Below are 19,091 nucleotides of genomic sequence, written 5' to 3'. Positions count from 1 at the left end.
CAGACCAATTTGTGCCCTATGAAGTGTCCCCCCCCGCACTGTAAACTGCCTTCAAAGTGACCCCACTCAGTTTTAAAAGCATCTTTGATGCAGGAAGGGATGTACTTTTAAAAAAAGCTTAAAAGCTCCAAGTGAGACCTGAGAAGGCATTGCATTGTTTTCTGAACTGCAACTGAAACAGACAGAAAGTGCCATTTCTCTCTGTTGCTTATGCTGCATTGAATGGTAATGCAGCTTAATCTGTCCAGAAATAGCAGCCAACAATGCTTGAAATGCACATGATGCCATGAACAAAACAGAAGGTGCTGTAGCCCTTTATAGATTTATACTGTGGTGTATGCAAAAAAACTCTTCCATGAGATCCATTAAGGCTACAATTCTATGCACGCTTACATGAGAGTAAGCCCCAATGGACATAGTGGGACCTATCTTTGAGTAAACATGCATAGGATTCCACTGTAATTTGGCTAAACAAATGATAGGCACACACACGAATTGAGCTATGCTAACTCTTATCATAATGATCTCTCAACTTTTAAACTTGTTTTCATGTTCTTGTATACTTTAGCTTAAGGTAACACAGTATTTTAACTATTTTGCTACTACAGACGACTATGGCCATACTCTTGAATTATTAGAATACTTACAACATGGTAAAGCAACTACAAGAGAGACTAGCTAGCTTAAAAACACACAAACATGACTGGAGCTAGATTTCTGCATGGATTTTTCAGGTCAGCTAAGGTAGATTCTATGTACAATGTATTATTTAATTATTTATTCTTTATTAAACATTTGTATCCTACCTCCCCAAAGCTCAAGAAAGCTTCCATTAGAATGCACATCACTTACTAAAAACCAGCAAAACACACAAATTAAAAAGACAATGGGTTGTATTCAACTAAGTCCTGCTCAGAGCAGACCCACTGAAATAAATGAAGCTAAGTTAGACATGCCAATTACCTTCAATGGGTCAGCTCTGAATAGGACTAGCACTGAATACCAACCAAAAAAAAAATAGGTCAGAAGTTAGCCATATGTTAGTTTAATTGAAATCAACAGAACTTAAGTCATGACCAATTTACAACCCGTTGATTTCAATGAGACTAAGGCTTGGCTACCTTCCTCTAGATACAATCTAATATTATAATCAAACAGCAGCAGCAGCAGCAACACAAGGCCACAACGCCCATTCCGTGACAAGAGGTCTTTTGATTTTGCATCCTCTCCAAAAAATTGTAAGAACAGAGCAGCTATGAGCACCATTGGACAGACTGTTCCCCAGCCTCAGGAGCATTGATAGTAAAGCACCCTGTTCCTTTCCAAAGTTGTCTTCACCTTGTATGGTGTGGTCACATGGAGAAGGGATCACCCTATAGAATGCAAAAATAACTGTCATCATTTTCCAGGCTCATTTCCAGATTGCCTACTGAGCAAGTGGTAAAGGGTTACAAGAGAGTGAACAGAATGTGACAATAATCACGATTTTCTATGGATTTTCATGCTGGCAATGATTTTACTGAAGCTCCTGCTTGCTTGATGAATCCCGTGTCTGGACATGCTCCTATTTAATAGGCCACAAGATTTTGGCAGCAACTTGGAATGGCCAGATGACAATAAGCCTGGGAGAATGATCATACCAAGACAATCCAAATGCAGTCACATGTACATCCCCCTATCCAATTTATCGAGAGATGGAGCCACAGACCTGAAAATCATGAAGATGAGAGGTGGGGCAGTCAAACATTACACAATCACACTCAAAAGACTAAAACATTACACTGGAAACTTCCCCTTTTTAGCACAAAAACTTATATAGCAGCTTCAATAAATCCCTATTCAAATTTCACAAAAACATTCCTGTCACCTATGGTTGATCAACAAACTTTTCTGTATACTTCATTCCTATTTGTGAACAGACGGAACAGCAGCAAGAGGACACATCTCACAGTGGAAACAAAGGTATCTTTGGGCTCATCTTCACATTTTGGTTGGATGTCTCATGGGTTTAAAATGGAATGTATTAAGAGAGATGTTTTGTGGACATGACATCTTTCCTACTACATACATAATGCCCAGGAGTAGGCTAATGTAAAGGCAGAAATGGACAGAAAGACATCCTATTTTCAGTCTGTTAATTATGGCCTACCTGACTATGGAAGCCTAGAAGGATGATATAAGAGAAGAATAGGCTGGAATGAGGCATGGCACTTTCAGAGATGAATTCCCATCTACCCTGCAGAACAGGGACAGGAAGAAAGTAGACCCTATTGGACATTCCCCAAGCTAGCTGATGATGATTCAGCCTTAAACATGGAGATTCAGGTGTGGCTCCTCTGTATGCCAGCCTTAGTGCACAAAGCTTAAGATGTGTAGAAGATTCTTTCTCCCCTCCAGGGCCAAGGATACCCAATTGTAGACTCTTTCCTGGAGAGTCAGAAGGAGGCAGTCCTTTGGAATTGCCTGGGTTTAAAAATGCACAGCTCTAAGGTTAGAGATATTGTCCGTATGCAGGCACTATTAGGGACAAGGTTGCTCAGTCAATGTCCCCCATGTAGATGAAATGATGCCAGGTGATAACAGCAGCAGCAGCAGCAGCAGCAGGCGGCAGCAAAGGGAAGGTGGCTGGGGATCAGAATTTTCTTTCTCAGACTAACCAGCTTCTTGGCTTCAAAGGCGTCTCTCTCGTCTCGCAGCTTCTTGTTCATCTCCCTGCTCCAAAGGGAAGAGACACACAGAGGCAGAGTTGTATCAGCAGCTTTACCCAAATTACACATGCTTGCCCACTCTTCCCATACCAGCCTACGGCAGGAAACTAACAATCCTTAGAGAGCAGGAAGAAAGGTGACAGACTACTCCTCTTGCAACCATAAATCCCATTCAGGTTTCACAGCAGATTTCTATAGCCTGAATCTTCATCGCAAACCTTATTTTGGTACTGCTACTCAGACGTTACTTCAGCATCTCTACTGCCACCAGGCACCTGAGTCACCTAAAATGCTGCCCTCTACAGCAGCTGTCTGTGTGAAGTGGCAGTCATGTGGGTCTGGCCAAATGAAACCAGGCAAGCAAAATCCCGCATTTTCACCTGGCCTTGCTTGCATAGTTTAGCTCAGCCCAACTCACATGGGCGATGCCTCACCCTAGTGGCTAATGATGCAGAAGAGCGACCACACAGCCTGGGTGCTGGTCACAGATCTGGTCCTGGGATAATGAATAGCCTGGACCAAAGAATAACACTTGAGAGTGGACTCTGCCTTCCCACAACTCAACTCTAAGAGTTTACATAATGAACCATCATTCCTCAGTTACAAGGTTGAATTATATTGTTCTTCTTAATGCAGTTATGTCCCTGGGGCATGAACTTGTAAATCAACATGTTTCCTAGTATTCTGCCACCCCACCCCAGTCTCCCACCCTCAGGTTAGTTCTCCTGGGCAAACAACCCTTCTTCTGTTTCACTGAGACCAGGCATCGTATACTCAGTGTTTTCTCTTGTGCAAAGACACAACTGCAATATCAGCACAGAATAGCAAGATATTAAGGGCCAAGCTAGATGTAATGTCAGGAGTCCCCCTGACTGAATCTTCCACAGGTTATTGATTGATTGATTGGTTGATTGATTCATTCCATTTGTATACTGCCCTGTAGCCGAAGCTCTCTGGGCAGTTTACAACAATTAAAACATTAAATCAAATATACAAATTTAAAAACACATTTTTTAAAAATTTAAAAACACATGCTAAAATGCCTGGGAGAAGAGGAAAGTCTTAACCTGGCGCTGAAAAGATAACAGTGTTGGCGCCAGGTGCACCTTGTCAAGGAGATCATTCCAGAATTTGGGGGCCACCATTGAGAAGGCCCTCTCTCTTGTTGCCAGCCTCCAAGCTTCCCTCAGAGTAGGCACCCAGAGAAGGACCTTGAATGTTGAGCGTAATGTACAGGTGGGTTCGTGTCGGGAGAGGCGTTCCATCAGGTATTGTGGTCCCAAGCTGTGTAAGGCTTTATAGGTTAAAACCAGCACCTTGAATTGAGCTTGGAAACATACAGGCAGCCAATGCAAGCGGGCCAGAATCGATTTTATATGTTCGAACCGTCTGGTCCCTGTTACCAATCTGGCTGCTGCATTTTGCACAAGCTGCAGTTTCCAAACTGTCTTCAAAGGTAGCACCACATAGAGCGCATTGCAGTAATCTAACTTGGAGGTTACCAGAGCATGGACAACTGAAGCCAGGTTATCCCTCTCCAGATAGGGACGTAGCTGGGCCACCGACCGAAGTTGGTAGAAGGCACTCCGTGCCACCGAGGCTACCTGAGCCTCAAGTGACAGAGATGGTTCTAGGAAAACCCCCAAGCTACAAATCTGCTTCTTCAGGGGGAGTGCAACCCCATCTAGGACAGGTCGGACATCCACCAACCAGTCACAAGAATCACCCACTAACAACATCTCAGCCTTGTCTGGATAGAGCCTCAGTTTATTAGCCCTCATCCAGTCCATTGTTGCAGCAAGGCACTGGTTCAGCACATTGACAGCCTCACCTGAAGAAGATGAAAAGGAGAAATAGAGCTGCATGTCATCAGCATACTGATGGCAATGCACTCCAAAGCTCCAGATGACCACACCCAATGGTTTCATGTAGATGTTGAACAGCATGGAGGACAGAACTGACCCCTGCGGAACCCCATACCGGAGAGTCCAGGGTGCCGAGCAATGTTCCCCAAGCACCACCTTCTGGAGCCGACTCGCCATGTCCCTCTAATGAAAATCTCTCCTGAAGCTCTCTTTTCCCTGTACCATTCTCTCCCAAAAAAGGAAAATCCCCTTCCAAAAGGGTTAACTCCCCCCCCAGCATTGCAGTTACAATCCAAATCACAGTCATTCCTTTCCCCCCCCCTTTTTTTTAACAGCGGGAATCATAGATCTCACTATCAATTGCCTAATTTTGTTCTTCCCCGAAGTTGCCCAACACCCACACAGTCGGCATCTGTGTCAGAATTGTTTTTTAATATGTTGTTAAAGTTTTTTTTTTAAGATGTTTTTAAAGCTTTTTAAAAATGTTTTGTTTTAATGTTTTTAAGAATGTTTTGTTTTAATATATTTTAAAGTCTGTTTCTATGACATTTTAAAGTGTTTTTAATGCTTTTGTTTGCCGCCCTGGGCTCCTACTGGGAGGAAGGGCGGGATATAAATCTAATAAATAAGCAAACACCCAGGGGCTTTCTAATTCCAGAGTATTTCATACTTCCTTATACACATGAACAAGCCTTCAAGATAGATAAAGAGTATTTCAAGATGCTCCCCCTTACCTGAGCAGTTCCAGTTGTCTCAGGAGGCTTTGTTTTTCTTTCTGCATATTCTTAGAGACTCTGAATACATCTCTGCATTTAAAAGGCAAGGGAAAGGGGGCTTAACGTATTAAGGATTACAGGTTTTGTCCCCTGCAAGCACTGACAATATGGTCAAAATGCTAAAGCTGTTGGCATCACTAAGGTGTGGAGGATGGGCTAATTAAATGAAGGCTGGGTTAGGAACCGACGGGGGAGTGACCTGCTGATGCGAAACGTCAGACTCTTGGCTTCTAAGCAAAATTCCCAGCTGGAGACCAAATTAAATGTACTCTTTTCACAGTCATCACAGCTCTGGTCCCAATGGCTCCCTCCCCAAAGCAGCCTTTCCTGTTAAAAATGAGCCATCAGGCTAGCTTGTGTTATTTTTGTTGAATATATGCAGACTATGAATATTACGTCTCTAGATATTTTTTTCAAACACCATACCAGTTGGGGCCTTGTATCTCTGTGGAAAAGGTGATAGATGATCTACTTGTTGGGATGCTATTGTTATGCAGACATTAGATCCAAATTCATATCCCAGTTTCTGATTGAAGACATGTTTTTGACCAAATCAGTATTAGAAAGTAGCTTTACAATCTAATAAAGCAAAAGGTTGCCCAATTTGCAGTGACATCATAAATTTGTGAACAGATTGATTGCTACGGAGATCAGCGTTAATAACATTTGCTGCATCGATTGTTCTAAAACTGTTAGGAGCCATGAGTTTTGACAATACAAGATTTGGATTGACTTTTTAAATTGAAGTGCTATAGAGCTTGCTATCCAAGTCAATTCCTTCACGGTCTTCTAGTAACCAAGAAAAGATGTTCATCACTAGTTTACATAGAGCAGGGACAGCCAATGTGGTACCTTCCAGATATTGCTGCATTTTCCATAATCCCTGGCTATTAGCCACGTTAGCTGGGGCTGATGGGAGTTGGAGTCTAACCACATCTGGAAAGCATGACATTGACTACCCCTAGGGATGTCAGAGAATTCTGACAGAAATGGGAACAAAAATTGCTAATGCTCACTTATTTGTCCAATGTCTGGAACAGAAATCAATCCAGTGAACACCATCAATATTTGCTGTTATTGTTTTCAGTCTGCAAATGATACATAATTGACAATGTCCCTCCACCCCAAATTTGCATTGTGTTTCCTTTGCGCTGAATTAATTATGTGGAATAATGTAATGACAATGTAATTACACAAAATTTTGCCACACCAGATGGAGAGATGAATAATATAGTTTTTGTTGAAAGCCGAACTGCAGCAAAACTGAAACAGTGCTACATACAATGAGTACAGAGCAGAATGGAAATCGATGCCTTGTTATATCCCTACCCCAGGAAAGAGGAAAGGAAACATATTACCAGCTCAAGGCCACAAATTAAGTAAGACTGCAGCAGAGGAAGGAGAACAGCATGTATTTTCCCATGCTTTTACTTATCTCTGTAAGCTAGAAGATTTTTGTGCTTACAGATCAGGCAATTTGCTAAAGCCGCAAATAGTTACTATTAATTTCTACATTCAGTATTTACATCGACTAGCTAATTGGAGCAAACCGGCCCTATGTTGCAAAAGCAACTGGCACATTTCTATAGCCCCACCCCAACATGCCTGTCTTTCTGTTCCTGTTCCAGCTGAGCTTCTTTCTGCAGCTGCTGAAGGTGACCTCGGGCTACTTCCAGCTCCCATTTGCTTCTCTCCAGTTGATCCAGGAGATTTTCATTTAGAATCTGTAGCCTCTCATTTTGCACCCGCATCTCCAGCTGCTCTGAGTTCTGGGACTGTAACTGATGTTCCAGCTTAAAAACAGCAAACAAACTCTAAGAAATAAAAATGAACCTGTTTGAAATACCAAAAATACAAAGGAATTAGTAGCCAGTGCCTGAAAGCAGTCTTGAGCTGTATGGGAGGCGAGATAAAAAAACTTAATTAAACTGGAAACAAACCACACCAATACATCTGGTTTTAACTGCAATGCATTCAATTCAAGAACAATATGATAGCTGTGACCAACAGCCCCTGTGACCAACACAGACCCTGCTGTGACCAACAGCTCCTGGCTAGGAGACACAAAACAAGTAACCATCCGTGTGGTCTATCACAGCCTTTCTATGACATGTGTACATTACTCAGCACAAAAAGCCAAGTGCAATTCAAAGCCAGGAGTAGGGAAATCAGAACTCTATTCCATCTCAAAACCCAGATTACTACATTTGCATGTGCATTTTACCAATGCAGGATAGTAAATGCATTGAAAGCCTTTAGTAAGAGGTAAATTTGCCAGGATCCCATTTAAATATCAGTTTATTATGAAAGGCTTGTTCTTTATAATGGCTCTCACGGATTATGGGATTCCATAGTTACCAATGAAATTCATATGAATAATCAGTATTTCCAATGGTAAACTCGTAACCAGAGAGCTGGACTTTGAATTAAGAGCATCAGTTTTACTGTGAAGACTTTGGCAACTGACTTTCAGACTTCTCAGCTCCAAATCTGCAAAACTGGAATATAGTAACCTATTTTAGGGGACTGTGTAAAAAAGAGATCATGCTGATGAATATAAAGCAACCTACAAATCAAAATAGTAGCAGTGAAGCAACTCCACGCTCCCCCCAACCAAGTTGTATTTCTATTCAGTTAATGTGGTCTTTTGTGGTCCTCACCCAGATGGGGAACCTTAGGCCCTCCAGAAGTTGCTGAACTACAATTCCCAACATCCTTGGCCATTGGCCATGCTTCTTAGGGCTCAGGAGAGTTGTAATTCAGCAACACCTGGAGGGCCAGAGACTCCCTTCACCTGTCCTAACCTACATGTGGCACTGAAAGATTTTAAAGGTGGACTTTAAAAAAAAATCCTTTAATACGGAGTGCTCTTTTGTCTTCTGCCTCACATTTGTCAGCTATAACAGGCCACTACAAGCTAGCTGCACTTATCACAAACTATAACCAACACGCGTAACTAGTCTGAGAAATCATCATTTGAAAGCTCACACACAGTTTAATTTGGCTAACGTCATCCATGGACCTTGCAATACAAATGCTAATTATCTGCAGTGCAGTGGAGGCTGATCTGTTAGGGCAAACAGGGCACTGCCCCACCAGCCTCTGTCTGCCCTCAACCAGCCTGCCTTCTTACAACCAATCCAGAAGGCAGCGGCTGTCAAGAGTTCTCCTCCTTAGTCTCAGTTTTACCCTTGTACAATTCAGCAAGGAGAATGATGGGGAAAAACTTAGAATTAGCTGGCTCCAGCTGTCATTGGCTTTGGCTCCATCTACTCTTGACCTTCCTCTCTTCTGCCCAACCACCTGTGCTTTTCCAATCCTAGTCTACCAAGCATTTCTGTGACATTAAGAGAGACCAAAGGAAAACACCTGTTTCACAGGCACAACACAAGCACGTTGGATCACCATTACTTACAGGATGCAAAAGGCTCCAGTTAGAGTGTCCCCCCCAAGAGATCACCTTAAGCCTCCTGTGCTTCATTTCAAACTTGGAGCTGACCAAAATAATCCGAGGCCTTGAAGCAGGTAGCATTTAGGAGCAAAGACCCTCATCTGCAAGTCCTCATCTTGAAGTTAGCAAAGCCAAAACAGATTTACTCCAGCTAAACATCACAGCTTCCAGAAACCAATGTTATAATTTAGATAACATATCTAGCATGCAAACTGTAACCTTTAGACTGAACAATCCTGCAATCAAAATCCTCCAGTAGTGGTGGGGAACGATGGCTGAAAGATAAATAGCCCCAGGCCACCAGGTACCAAGACAGGATTTTAAGCTGGTTCAAATCCAGTTCTCTAACCCAGGAATGGGGAACCTTTGGCCTTCCAGATGTTGCTGTACTACAACTCCCATCAGCCCCAGCAAGTATGGTCTATGGCCAGATGGGATACAATTTATGGGAACTGTAGTTCAGCAACATCTGGAGGTCAAAGGTTCTCCACACCTGCTCTAACCAACAAGGCACATAAGCTTTTTCCCCCTCCTCCAGCCCCCCCAATAAAGACAGAAAAGGGGCTAAGTGCCCCAGAAGAACCCAGTCACAAAATGAATTGAGAAAGCTCTCATTACAGATTAGTTAATCTCTTCTCTGATGTTTTACCCTAAATGCTCTTCAATTTTTAAACAACTCAGAGCAAATATACTGACACAAGAGTTATGCAAACTATGCCATGTTATCTCTCAACTACATTCCTATAAGAGGATGTAACTGCACGATAAACATCATGCGCAAACAGAGCAGATGGCCTTCCTTGCGTTGGTGAAGGTGGAGTCATCTGGCTGGAGCTAAAACATGAATGGTGCTGGAATCATTCCAAGGTTGTGGGCCTTGGAGGTTAAAGGAGGACAGAGTGCATTTTGCAAGCAGGACAGCAAGCTAAATTGGCCCTAATAAATGAAGGTTCATCCTGGAAGAAACCTGGCACAGCACAATTGACTCAGATGACAGGAACAATTTTGTAACGCTTGCTGTGTCAAGACGATGTAGATGAATCTCAAGGTACAAAAAAAGGCACCCAAAATTATTGATGGGCTGGAGCAACTCCTCTACAAGAAAAGGTTACAACGTTTGGGGGCTTTTTAGCTTAGGGAGAAAAAAGGAGAGTGAAGGAGGGACAAGCTAGAGTTGAATAAAATAACGTATGGCATGGACAAAGTGAAGATAATTTTTCTCTCCCTCATAATACATGAATCCAACACCATCCAATGAAGGTGAGTAACAGGAGATTCAAGACAGACAAAAAAGAAGTACTTCTTCACACAGTGCTTAGGTAAGCTATAGAATTCACCCCTACATAATGTGATGGCAGCCAGCTTGATTGGCTTTAAAAGGGGATTAGACACATTCATGGAAGACAAGGCTATCAATAGCTGCTAATCATGATAGCTCAGTACTGCCTTCAGGATCAGAAGCAGCATGTGTGCCTGAGCATCAGTTGCTAGGGAATACATGCGCCTTGCTTGTGGGCTTTTCAGAGGCATTTGGCTGGCCACTGTGGGAAACAGGATGCTGGACTAGAAAGGTCTCTGGGCTGATCCAGCAGGATTCTTATGTTCGTGTGATATCAAGGAAGTTCTTCCGTGTTCCTTAAGTCAGTGAGTAACAAGGCTAGAGAGATAAATAATCATAGGCAGGGCCTATGCTGGGGACAAGGAGCCCCTCTACATTTCCCCCCCCCCATATTGCAGGGTGTTATTTCCCCAACAGTTAATGCATGCAAGCTTTGAGTTTGTCATGCCTACTTATTAATCTACTCCAATTAATTTTTACTCTTGCTGATGCCAAAGGAAAACACAGTGAGGAGAATTTCCCTTCACTAAATAGTTTATGTATTGGAGCACTCCCACATATATAATTCATCACTTGAGGACTTCAACTTCCCATGATTTGCGAAAGTGAAACCGTCAGTCACTGCTCAAGCAGTTTCTAGACTGCATGTTACTGAATGGTAGAGAATGCAGCATAGCCCATCTCACTAACACGAGGGCTGTGGCACTGGCTTCTCTTGGAACCCCAACAGGAACCAGCAGAAGCTGGTAGTGAGGTGGCATTTCAGACACTACTGCCCTAATCCAGCTCTAGCCCTGTGCATCTGCAACAACTAATGACTTCTGTGTAAAAAGACACAGCCAGGCACTTCAATGGGAGCCATATGGGCAATGTGATGTAGATGGGGATGGGACTCTGATGCACACTGGCATCAACTCTGCACGCATGAAATGTGAATTTCTCTTGCTGGATTCCACAGATATCTTAACAGTGAAGTCAGTTCCCTCTTCGTCAGCTGCAGGAAAGAGGAACAAGGATCCATCCCACCAAGTCACCTCTTTCTGACGGTACAGCATTTTCTCAAATTCTTGTTCCTTGCTCAGCAGCTCTTTCTGAAGCAAGCTGCTCTTCTCATGCCTCATTGACTCCTGTAAAAAGCAGATGAATGGGTGTTGTTGTTGTTGTTTTAACTCCTATGTCCAGGATAAAAATAAGGCTCCAGCACTTTGCAAACATTAGAGGTGTAATCAAGGATATGGCTCATTGATTTAGCAAATGAGCTAAGTGTCCAGCTCATGCATCCTGAGGGTGAAGGGATGGCATTTACCTGGCACAACATCCGTTCCCTTTCTGCTTTAATTTGTTGCTCCATTTCTTCATAGAGGCACCTAATTTCTCGGTCATGGTCTGTCTCCCTCCTAAAAGCAAGAAGGATGAAGTGTGAAAAGTAGACATAGTGTAAAGACAAAGTTGGAGGAGGGGAATTCCCCTTTCAGAGAAAATACACAGATTCCAGCTAACATGAGATGCGCCTGCTCACTTTTCAGAACTTGAGTATGATATGAAAACCCTCTGGCACTAGGGGGTGCCAGAGAGGTTTGAATTGCTACACATGGTAATATTTTCTAAGGGAAACTTTCCAACCAGACTGCATATGCTGCTTCAGGACAGACCTTAAACTATGTTTGCTGCAGAAGTGAATGCATAGAGGAAGAAAACATGCATAAAGTAACAGGTTTTATTCACTGTGTCTTATTATAAATTGAGACAATTACCATTTGACTTGGATTCGAGTTAAACAAAATAACAGAAAAATCATTTCAAATAAATCGTTAAATGTTTGTCTTCTTTGACTCATAAGTAATCAGTCTATTTTGACCTCAGCGTATCCCCATATTTTAATCCAGCCATTCCTCTGTTGTGGCAGGAATTGCCTGTTACCAGTATTTAGCACAGAAAATGCTACCCACCGAAAGCATTTGGACACTTCCACCTATATCTTTTGAATCCACAAACCCCAAGGAGACATCCTTTCCACCTTATTCCCAGTTTCTGCCCATTCCTGTTGGCATGCTGAGAGAAGCCAATGGTTACAGTCTTCTGACAAGTGAAACAAACTGTGGTGTTCTTTACCATGCAGTCTGGAAGGTTCTTACCGTTTTAATGCCTGCTCCATGGATTCCTTCTCATGGTGTATGTCCCTGATGAACGAGGAAATGCGGAAGAGGAATTCTTCAAAACTGCTCAAGAGTTCTGGTCTTTCTTTCCGGAGTTGAGCCCAAAGCTCCTGAACCTCGCTCTGACTGCAGCAAAGACAAACAATAAAGTCTCTGTATCAGCTTGAGATTGATAGATAAGTGTAGTCCTTGCACCAAACAGGCTGTAAATAACTTATTTAAAGTGTTTTACAGTTGAACCTCCTATTCATCCCCTCCTGTGATGGGGAAATCCAGGCAATAAGAGGTGAGTAAGTAAGCAATTCATGTCTTAAGAACTCAAGGTTCTTCTGAACAGGCACACTGTTGGAGGATATCTCCCCCCAGTGTGATTTTGTCTGTGCCTCATTATGTTCCTAACCCAAATCCTCCCCCTTCCACTATTCTACCCCTACCCACACTAGTGATATACAGGTTAGACTACTGTGATGAGCTCTGCATGGGGTGCCTCTGAAGATGGTTCAGAAACTTCAACTGGTACTAAACGCTGCTAGAGGGAGGCTGATCAGAGCATGATGCACCAAAATGGTAACAGTTGCCCTGGTTACCATGGAATTTATAATCCTCCAATTCAAAGTGCTGGCACTGAACTTTAAAGCCTCAAATGGTTTGGGACTAGGTTATTTGAAGGACCTGTCCACACTAAGAGGTCAACCTCAGAGACCATGTTTGTATGCCTACCAGTGAGAGCAATTACGTTGGCAGGCACAATGAGCAGGGCCTTCTCCACTCATTTGTGAAAGCCTATCTCAGCTAAGATATATATGGTCCCATCAATGCAATCCTTCAATGGGCTTTAAAAATCCATTTGTTTTGTGTTGCCTTTCTTTAACAGATATGGCTCCGTAGTTTTAAATCTGATTCAAAATAGTTTTCTACTAAGCTACGATTGTTATTGATAAATGTATTGCTGTTGGACTTCTACTGTTTTATGATACCGTGATAGGTTTTGATTTTTACATATTGTTTTATATGTTGGAAGCATGGCCCTAAAGGGCAGCTGAAAATAAACAAATTTAAATAAGGATTTTAAAAATAAATAAATAATAAACATTTTGGATACAGAGTCACATTAGTACCAATTGGCCTACATGAAATAAGAAATGGTTGGGCAATGAAGTATGGTATGAATACTAGCTAGGGCTCTCGCCCTCTGGAATGGCCAATGACCAGGGATGATGGCAGTTGTAGTCCAACAATATCAGGAGGGCCACAGCCCCTCCCACCCCATTCTGGTGGAAAAGGCCAGGAAAATGGATGCACATGCATTTTAACAAAGAGGACATCACAGAAAGGGTCAAAGCAAGCTTTTGAAAAACAAGTTCCCTAAAGATGGTAACAGCAATCATAATTGTTTCATAATGCAAAACAAGCACAGGTTGGAGAGTTCTAACTTACTCTTCAAAGACCTGGGATGCTTCAAGCTGCTCTAGCATGGAGCAAAACCTCTTCTCCTCATCATCTGCCTGGTCCAAATCATCTGACCAGCCTGACTCAAAAGTCTCCTCATGTCTGGCACTTCCAGAGCTTTGGTACTGCTTAATTCCTATGAACTTCCCTGGCAGAGAGAAAGAAAAAAAGATGGTGAGATCAGCTTATAGCACAGGGACAGAACCTAAACAAACCAGATTTCTTGCCCCGCTCCAAATTTAAGAACGCAAAAGCCCTGCTAGATTAGACCAAAGGCCAACAAGTTCAGCATTCTCTTCTCACAGTAGCCAACTAGATGCCAGTGGGAACCTCATAAGCAGAACATGGATGCAACAGCACTCTCCCCACTTGTGCCCCTCAGCAATTGATATTCAGTGCCTCTGACACTGGATTATTTCTCAAATTTTAGCTAATTTCTGAGAGAGACAGACAGATGGTTGTGAAGCTCCGCTTTCTGACATGGAAACAATGCCCTCTAATCCCAGTTATGGGCTGCGTCAAATTATGGGGGAAGAGGTAGGAGGCCCTTAGTGAAATCCACAAACCCTATCAGACTCCTCCTAATTTTAGCTAAATCAGGGTAACCATAAAAGGTAAAGGAACTGGAACCCCTTAAGTCTACCTTTAATTCAACCACTGAGCTGTTATTCTGTGGTGAAAGAAGGAAACCTTTTACATGCTCAAAGGCACTTTTCCTTATTCCATGTCACTTTTGTTATTTCAAATATTCAAAGGTTGTTTCATTCAGAACAGATTCTAGGACTGAGTCCTGGATCTTAAACAAGTCATTTACTGTGAAATCCTATACATGTCTATTGAATTTAATGGGGCTTACTCCCAGGTAAGTGGACAGGGCTGGATTAAGACACGATGAGGGCCCTAAACTATGCCAAGTTTAAGAGACCATATAGCATTACCAAAAAAAATCTGTGCGTTATTCTAACAGGAAGGACAATGAAAATAGAAATAACAAAGTTTAAAAAATATTTGCATATGTACCAGTACATAGGCACAGATGCAACTAAAAACTAATAAACTAAAATATATCTCATAATAAACTTATTTGCATACAAAACACTGTTAAATGAAAATACCTCATCATTTCTTACTTAGCATATCTAGAAACTTTTAATGTACAACCACACAAGAGCAGTTACGCACACAGTTTAATACTTACTAAATAGAAGGAGCACTACAACATGCATTGTTTCTCTCATCATTTTTTTTTAGATCAAAGTCTTGACATTCAGTAAAAAAAAAAGTATTTACAGGCCCCATAATCTGAGGCTCTAAGTTTAGCTTGCGAGTAAATCTGGCATTGTAAGTGGGTATAGCATTGAAGCCTTAGACTCCAAGTGCATGGAAGCTGCTACGAAGGGTATGAGTATTGCTCCAGGCTTCTCCCCAAAACAATTTCAATTTGTTTGCATCAGAACACAGGGCTGACTTCCCCCTTGTATCCAAAACAGCGCAGTTTAACAAGACAGCTTTATTACTGGTTGCAATTGGCTGGCCATACAAAGGATAAGCAGAACAAACATTTATTTCCCTCCCAAGGTTTTAAAATCACATCACTGGTTTGATCCATTAAGCAAGAGTCCATTTAAGAGTTAACCATTCAGGACTTGACCAGGAACTGGCACAGTTGCACATTGTCAATCTTGGCTAGGTCAAGTCCTGATGTTGCCTGCCTAGCTTTAGGACACCAAGACATTTAACAGTTTGTACAAAACATACCATAACATGACTGTGTTCCAGTTCAAATAAGAGCCCGTCATTGCCTTCTTGCCTAATTCCCCATTCCTGATTATGGATCAAAGCTCTCTTCACATCAGATTCATGGAACTGTTGACTTAAAGCTGTTTTCTTAAGAAGAAAAAGGAACTTGGCTTTCTCTAATCAGCACAGGGCCACAGAAAAGCCAGAAAAGCCTCTGCTCTCCTCCCCACAGCTCATTCTTGGCAAAGCAGCTTGGGCTGTAGTTTGCCGCAGGTGAATCTCTCTGTGATCGTTGCCGTGCAACGTCCACATGAGAGCAGTGTACTTTAAGCACTAAACTAGAAGCGCTGGAAGAAGCCTCCTTGGGGGTTGGGAGCAGGGGAGAGAGAGAGGAGCATGAGATAGTCCCACCTCAGCATCGCTCACCAGCAGGGTGTGTGTGCATTCCACAATCATGCACTGCAAGCATGAAATTTGGTATGGTATATAGGAATTCACCACTCTGAGAACTGCATTTTGCAGGTAGGCTCGACAATATGTGAGACAAAGACAGCCACAGAAGGCACACACCATTTTCAAAACAGTCCTTGCTTAGTTTATATCCAGCAAAAATAAGGATTGCATGAACTTGAATCTGGTCCCTTTACTATCTGAATTCCTCAAACTCTCCACAGTTCACTGCTTTGACTGCCTAATACAAGACTGCCAGGAGTCCAAGGAGGGGAGCCACTTACGTTCTACGCATTACCCACGTACAAGTTAATCGGTAGTCATTGTTTCATATACACACTGACCTTCACGCTCCGTCGTTTCTCTTACCTAATCCCATACTGAATTCGATGGGTGTGAGATACCCATTATTGTCTTGCTCTAGGCTGTCAAAAACAGCTTCCAGCTGTTCAGTAGTGAGAGGGAGTTCACTTTGTAGCCGCTGCGGAAAAAAGGAAAAAGGAAATGACAATCATAATCATGAGAAAAACTTCCTCTTATCCCACTTTCCCAGCTGCCTCCACTGTTACTAAATGCGAAGATTAAGCAAATTCTTAATCTCGGCCATCCTAGATGGTGCATGCGGAGCAAACCAACGGTGACCTGAGGAAGGGAGCAGAGGTGGCCCATCCGTACAGGTGAACTGGGCAGTTGCCTGTGGTGCCGAGTTGGGTGTGTGTGTGCCAAACGCGAGGAAAAAAATACAAACAAAAACTATAAATAAAATAACAAAGATGTCATTATTTCAATTCTGTGTAGCACTAGCAAGACTGCTCTGTCAGCACAAACATTCCTGCTTGCCTGACAGAGCAATCCCCCCTCTCCTTTTCCCTTGTGCGCTGTGGGACCAATGGGAGGGGGCACAAAGGGAAGAGAGCAGGGGTAGCTAGTGAGAATCCTTGTGATGTCTACTGCTAGTGGGACGGAAATAACGAATCTGACTTTATTTCAATTCCTGTGCACATACAGAGAGAATATGAATGGTAATTATAATAAATAAGGTAGTCCATAAAAGAAAAGTAAGAAAAATAACAGCTTTAACCAGAGCCTTATAGGGGAGGGCACAAAAGGCAATTGTCCCAGGCCCCACATATGAGGGGAGGCTCACACATGGAAGGGCCACATGAACGTCGGCATTGTTGCCAGCTCTTTTCTTTCAGAATCCCACTAACCTGAGCACCATAAATCTAATGGGGAAAAAATCACAAAACAAACTCTACTGGTGGTAGTGTCCTTTTGTCATGACAGCATGGGCAAGTTGCTTGTTTTTAGGCCTTCTGTGAAATGAATGTTTTGCTTGAAATAGTAAATATTGGGATTGTTCAACCCCCCATGGCACCCTTTTTGTGACTGGCCCTGCCATACCTATGGCAGCCCTTTTGTGGTAGGGTCCATAGATAGCATAATACATGATTTTGGATTTCTATACACATAATATTTTTGTAAGCCAACACACAGTGTGGCAGCAGCATTCTATGGGATCGGGAGGAGGTGCTGGGTGTGAGGCAAGTGTGCCAAGGGTACAAGGCAAGCGAGGTCAGATGACAGGCTTGCGGGCTTCCCCCAGGCATCTGGTTGGCCACTGTGAGAACAGGATGCTGGACTAGATGGGCCACTGGCCTGATCCAGCAGGCTCTTCTTATGTTCTTATGACAGTGGGCAGGCAGTCGAGCAAGCAAGATGGGAGAGAGAGGTAGTCTGGGTGAGCCATGGAGGAATAGACAGGATAGTCCAGGGTGGCTCCTCATCAACCATTCTGCTCCCCCCCTCCAACAGTCTCACCAACAGAAGGCAAGGAGGACGGAAGTGGGAAGAGACCAAGATGATTGCTGAAGCAGCACCCTGGCCACTCCCCACTGTTCCTGTGTTACTTGCCTCAGTTGGCCGCCTCCCTCTTCTTCACAGGAGAAGGTCTAAAGGGAAGGGAAGGAGAAAACAACTTGTTAGGGACTCCCTCTGTGTGTGGGGGGGGCGGGTTGGCACATGGGGCAAACCCCCCAGTGTGGTAAAAATTATAATCAACATTTTAAATACATTTTTATCTGAAATTAGACTGAAATATCACCTAGCTGTTGTGTACAAATCTATTCTGAAAATTTGTGTCTCTTATTTTATCTGATCTCAGAAACATTGGGTGGACAGACAGATGGACAAACAAATGAATAATTATGCCTCTGTTTAAATAAATATGCTTAAAAAACATTACATGAAACATAGGGACAAAATGTTTCCCAGATTACAAAAAAAACCTCCGCCTAGACTTGCCCTTGGGGTTGGGGCACCAATTGCATGGTTCGCCTAGGGCGTGGGCTGCTGGCAACTAGTCTAGGGCTACCCTGAGAAGGGAGAAACTCCTGTCAGGTAAGGGGCCAAAGGGAAGAGACACCTCTGCTGACCAGACCAGAGGGACAGTTAAAGACGTGGAAATGCCTTGTGGCCAAGTTCCCTTCTGAGATGCATTCTCATGGAAGAACCCCAGTCTTCCCATTCAGAATAGTCCCATAATACAGCTGTTCAAAGACTGTACTGCTTCAAAATGCACGTGTGCATGATCAGTTGTTCAACCATGTTAAAAAAACACATTTTTTTTACCAGGACCGGCCCTGCTACTAAGGCGGAATGAGGGAACTGCCTCAGGCAGCAAATGCTGGGCAGCAGCAGTGGCATTCCCTGGTTGTTCCTCCTGTGCCCCCAGCCATTCTCCTCTATTGCCATGTGGCTGCTCCTGCTCCCCTCCAAACCTGGCTTGCTCCTTCAGGTGCAGTGGAGGATGCTACCCCAAGCACAAGTGTTGAAATAAGATTCAGCTCCCACTCCAGTCACCTTCTGTATATGGGAGGGGGAGGGGCCCCACCACCTTGTCTTTCACCTCGGGCAGCAAAATGCCTTGGGCCAAGCCTGCATACAGAAAACTAGCACATCAGAGAAAAGGCTAATCCAGAGTTTTTCTTTGTGATATTCTAGTTTATAATCTGGACATGCGGGGGGGGGGGGAACAGGACAGAGAGAGCTTTTGCTGAACATACAGACTGGCCCAGAGGTTGCTGTGCACCCTTGCAACCTTAATTCTTCACCCTTGCCAAACTCAGGTCAATGGGCAAGGGAGCTTTCTGAGAGC

At 43.2% G+C, this 19,091-nt stretch overlaps 1 protein-coding gene across 6 annotated transcripts in view; it reads right to left on the bottom strand.

The window, feature by feature from the left end:
• Positions 1–1,306: 1,306 nt before the first annotated feature.
• CRACR2B (calcium release activated channel regulator 2B) overlaps positions 1,307–19,091 on the bottom strand; it is a 45,946-nt gene continuing 28,161 nt past the window's right edge. For 5 of the 6 annotated variants that reach the window (XM_061610049.1, XM_061610048.1, XM_061610052.1 and 2 more), the window contains exons 4-11: positions 16,304–16,415; positions 13,733–13,892; positions 12,275–12,421; positions 11,446–11,536; positions 11,174–11,266; positions 6,955–7,163; positions 5,308–5,379; positions 1,307–2,712 (exon numbers count right to left, since the gene is read on the bottom strand). In XM_061610049.1, the coding sequence (XP_061466033.1) occupies positions 2,541–2,712; positions 5,308–5,379; positions 6,955–7,163; positions 11,174–11,266; positions 11,446–11,536; positions 12,275–12,421; positions 13,733–13,892; positions 16,304–16,415 (1,056 nt within the window). In that variant the 3' untranslated portion in view covers positions 1,307–2,540. The remainder of the gene's footprint in view (positions 2,713–5,307; positions 5,380–6,954; positions 7,164–11,173; positions 11,267–11,445; positions 11,537–12,274; positions 12,422–13,732; positions 13,893–16,303; positions 16,416–19,091) is intronic. The other variant, XM_061610053.1, reaches the window with a different exon arrangement.

Source organism: Rhineura floridana, chromosome 2, assembly GCF_030035675.1.
Source record: "Rhineura floridana isolate rRhiFlo1 chromosome 2, rRhiFlo1.hap2, whole genome shotgun sequence".
Taxonomy (NCBI): domain Eukaryota; kingdom Metazoa; phylum Chordata; class Lepidosauria; order Squamata; family Rhineuridae; genus Rhineura; species Rhineura floridana.
The sequence above is the reverse complement of the archived record's forward strand: the minus strand, read 5'-3'. Positions and strand labels throughout refer to the sequence as shown.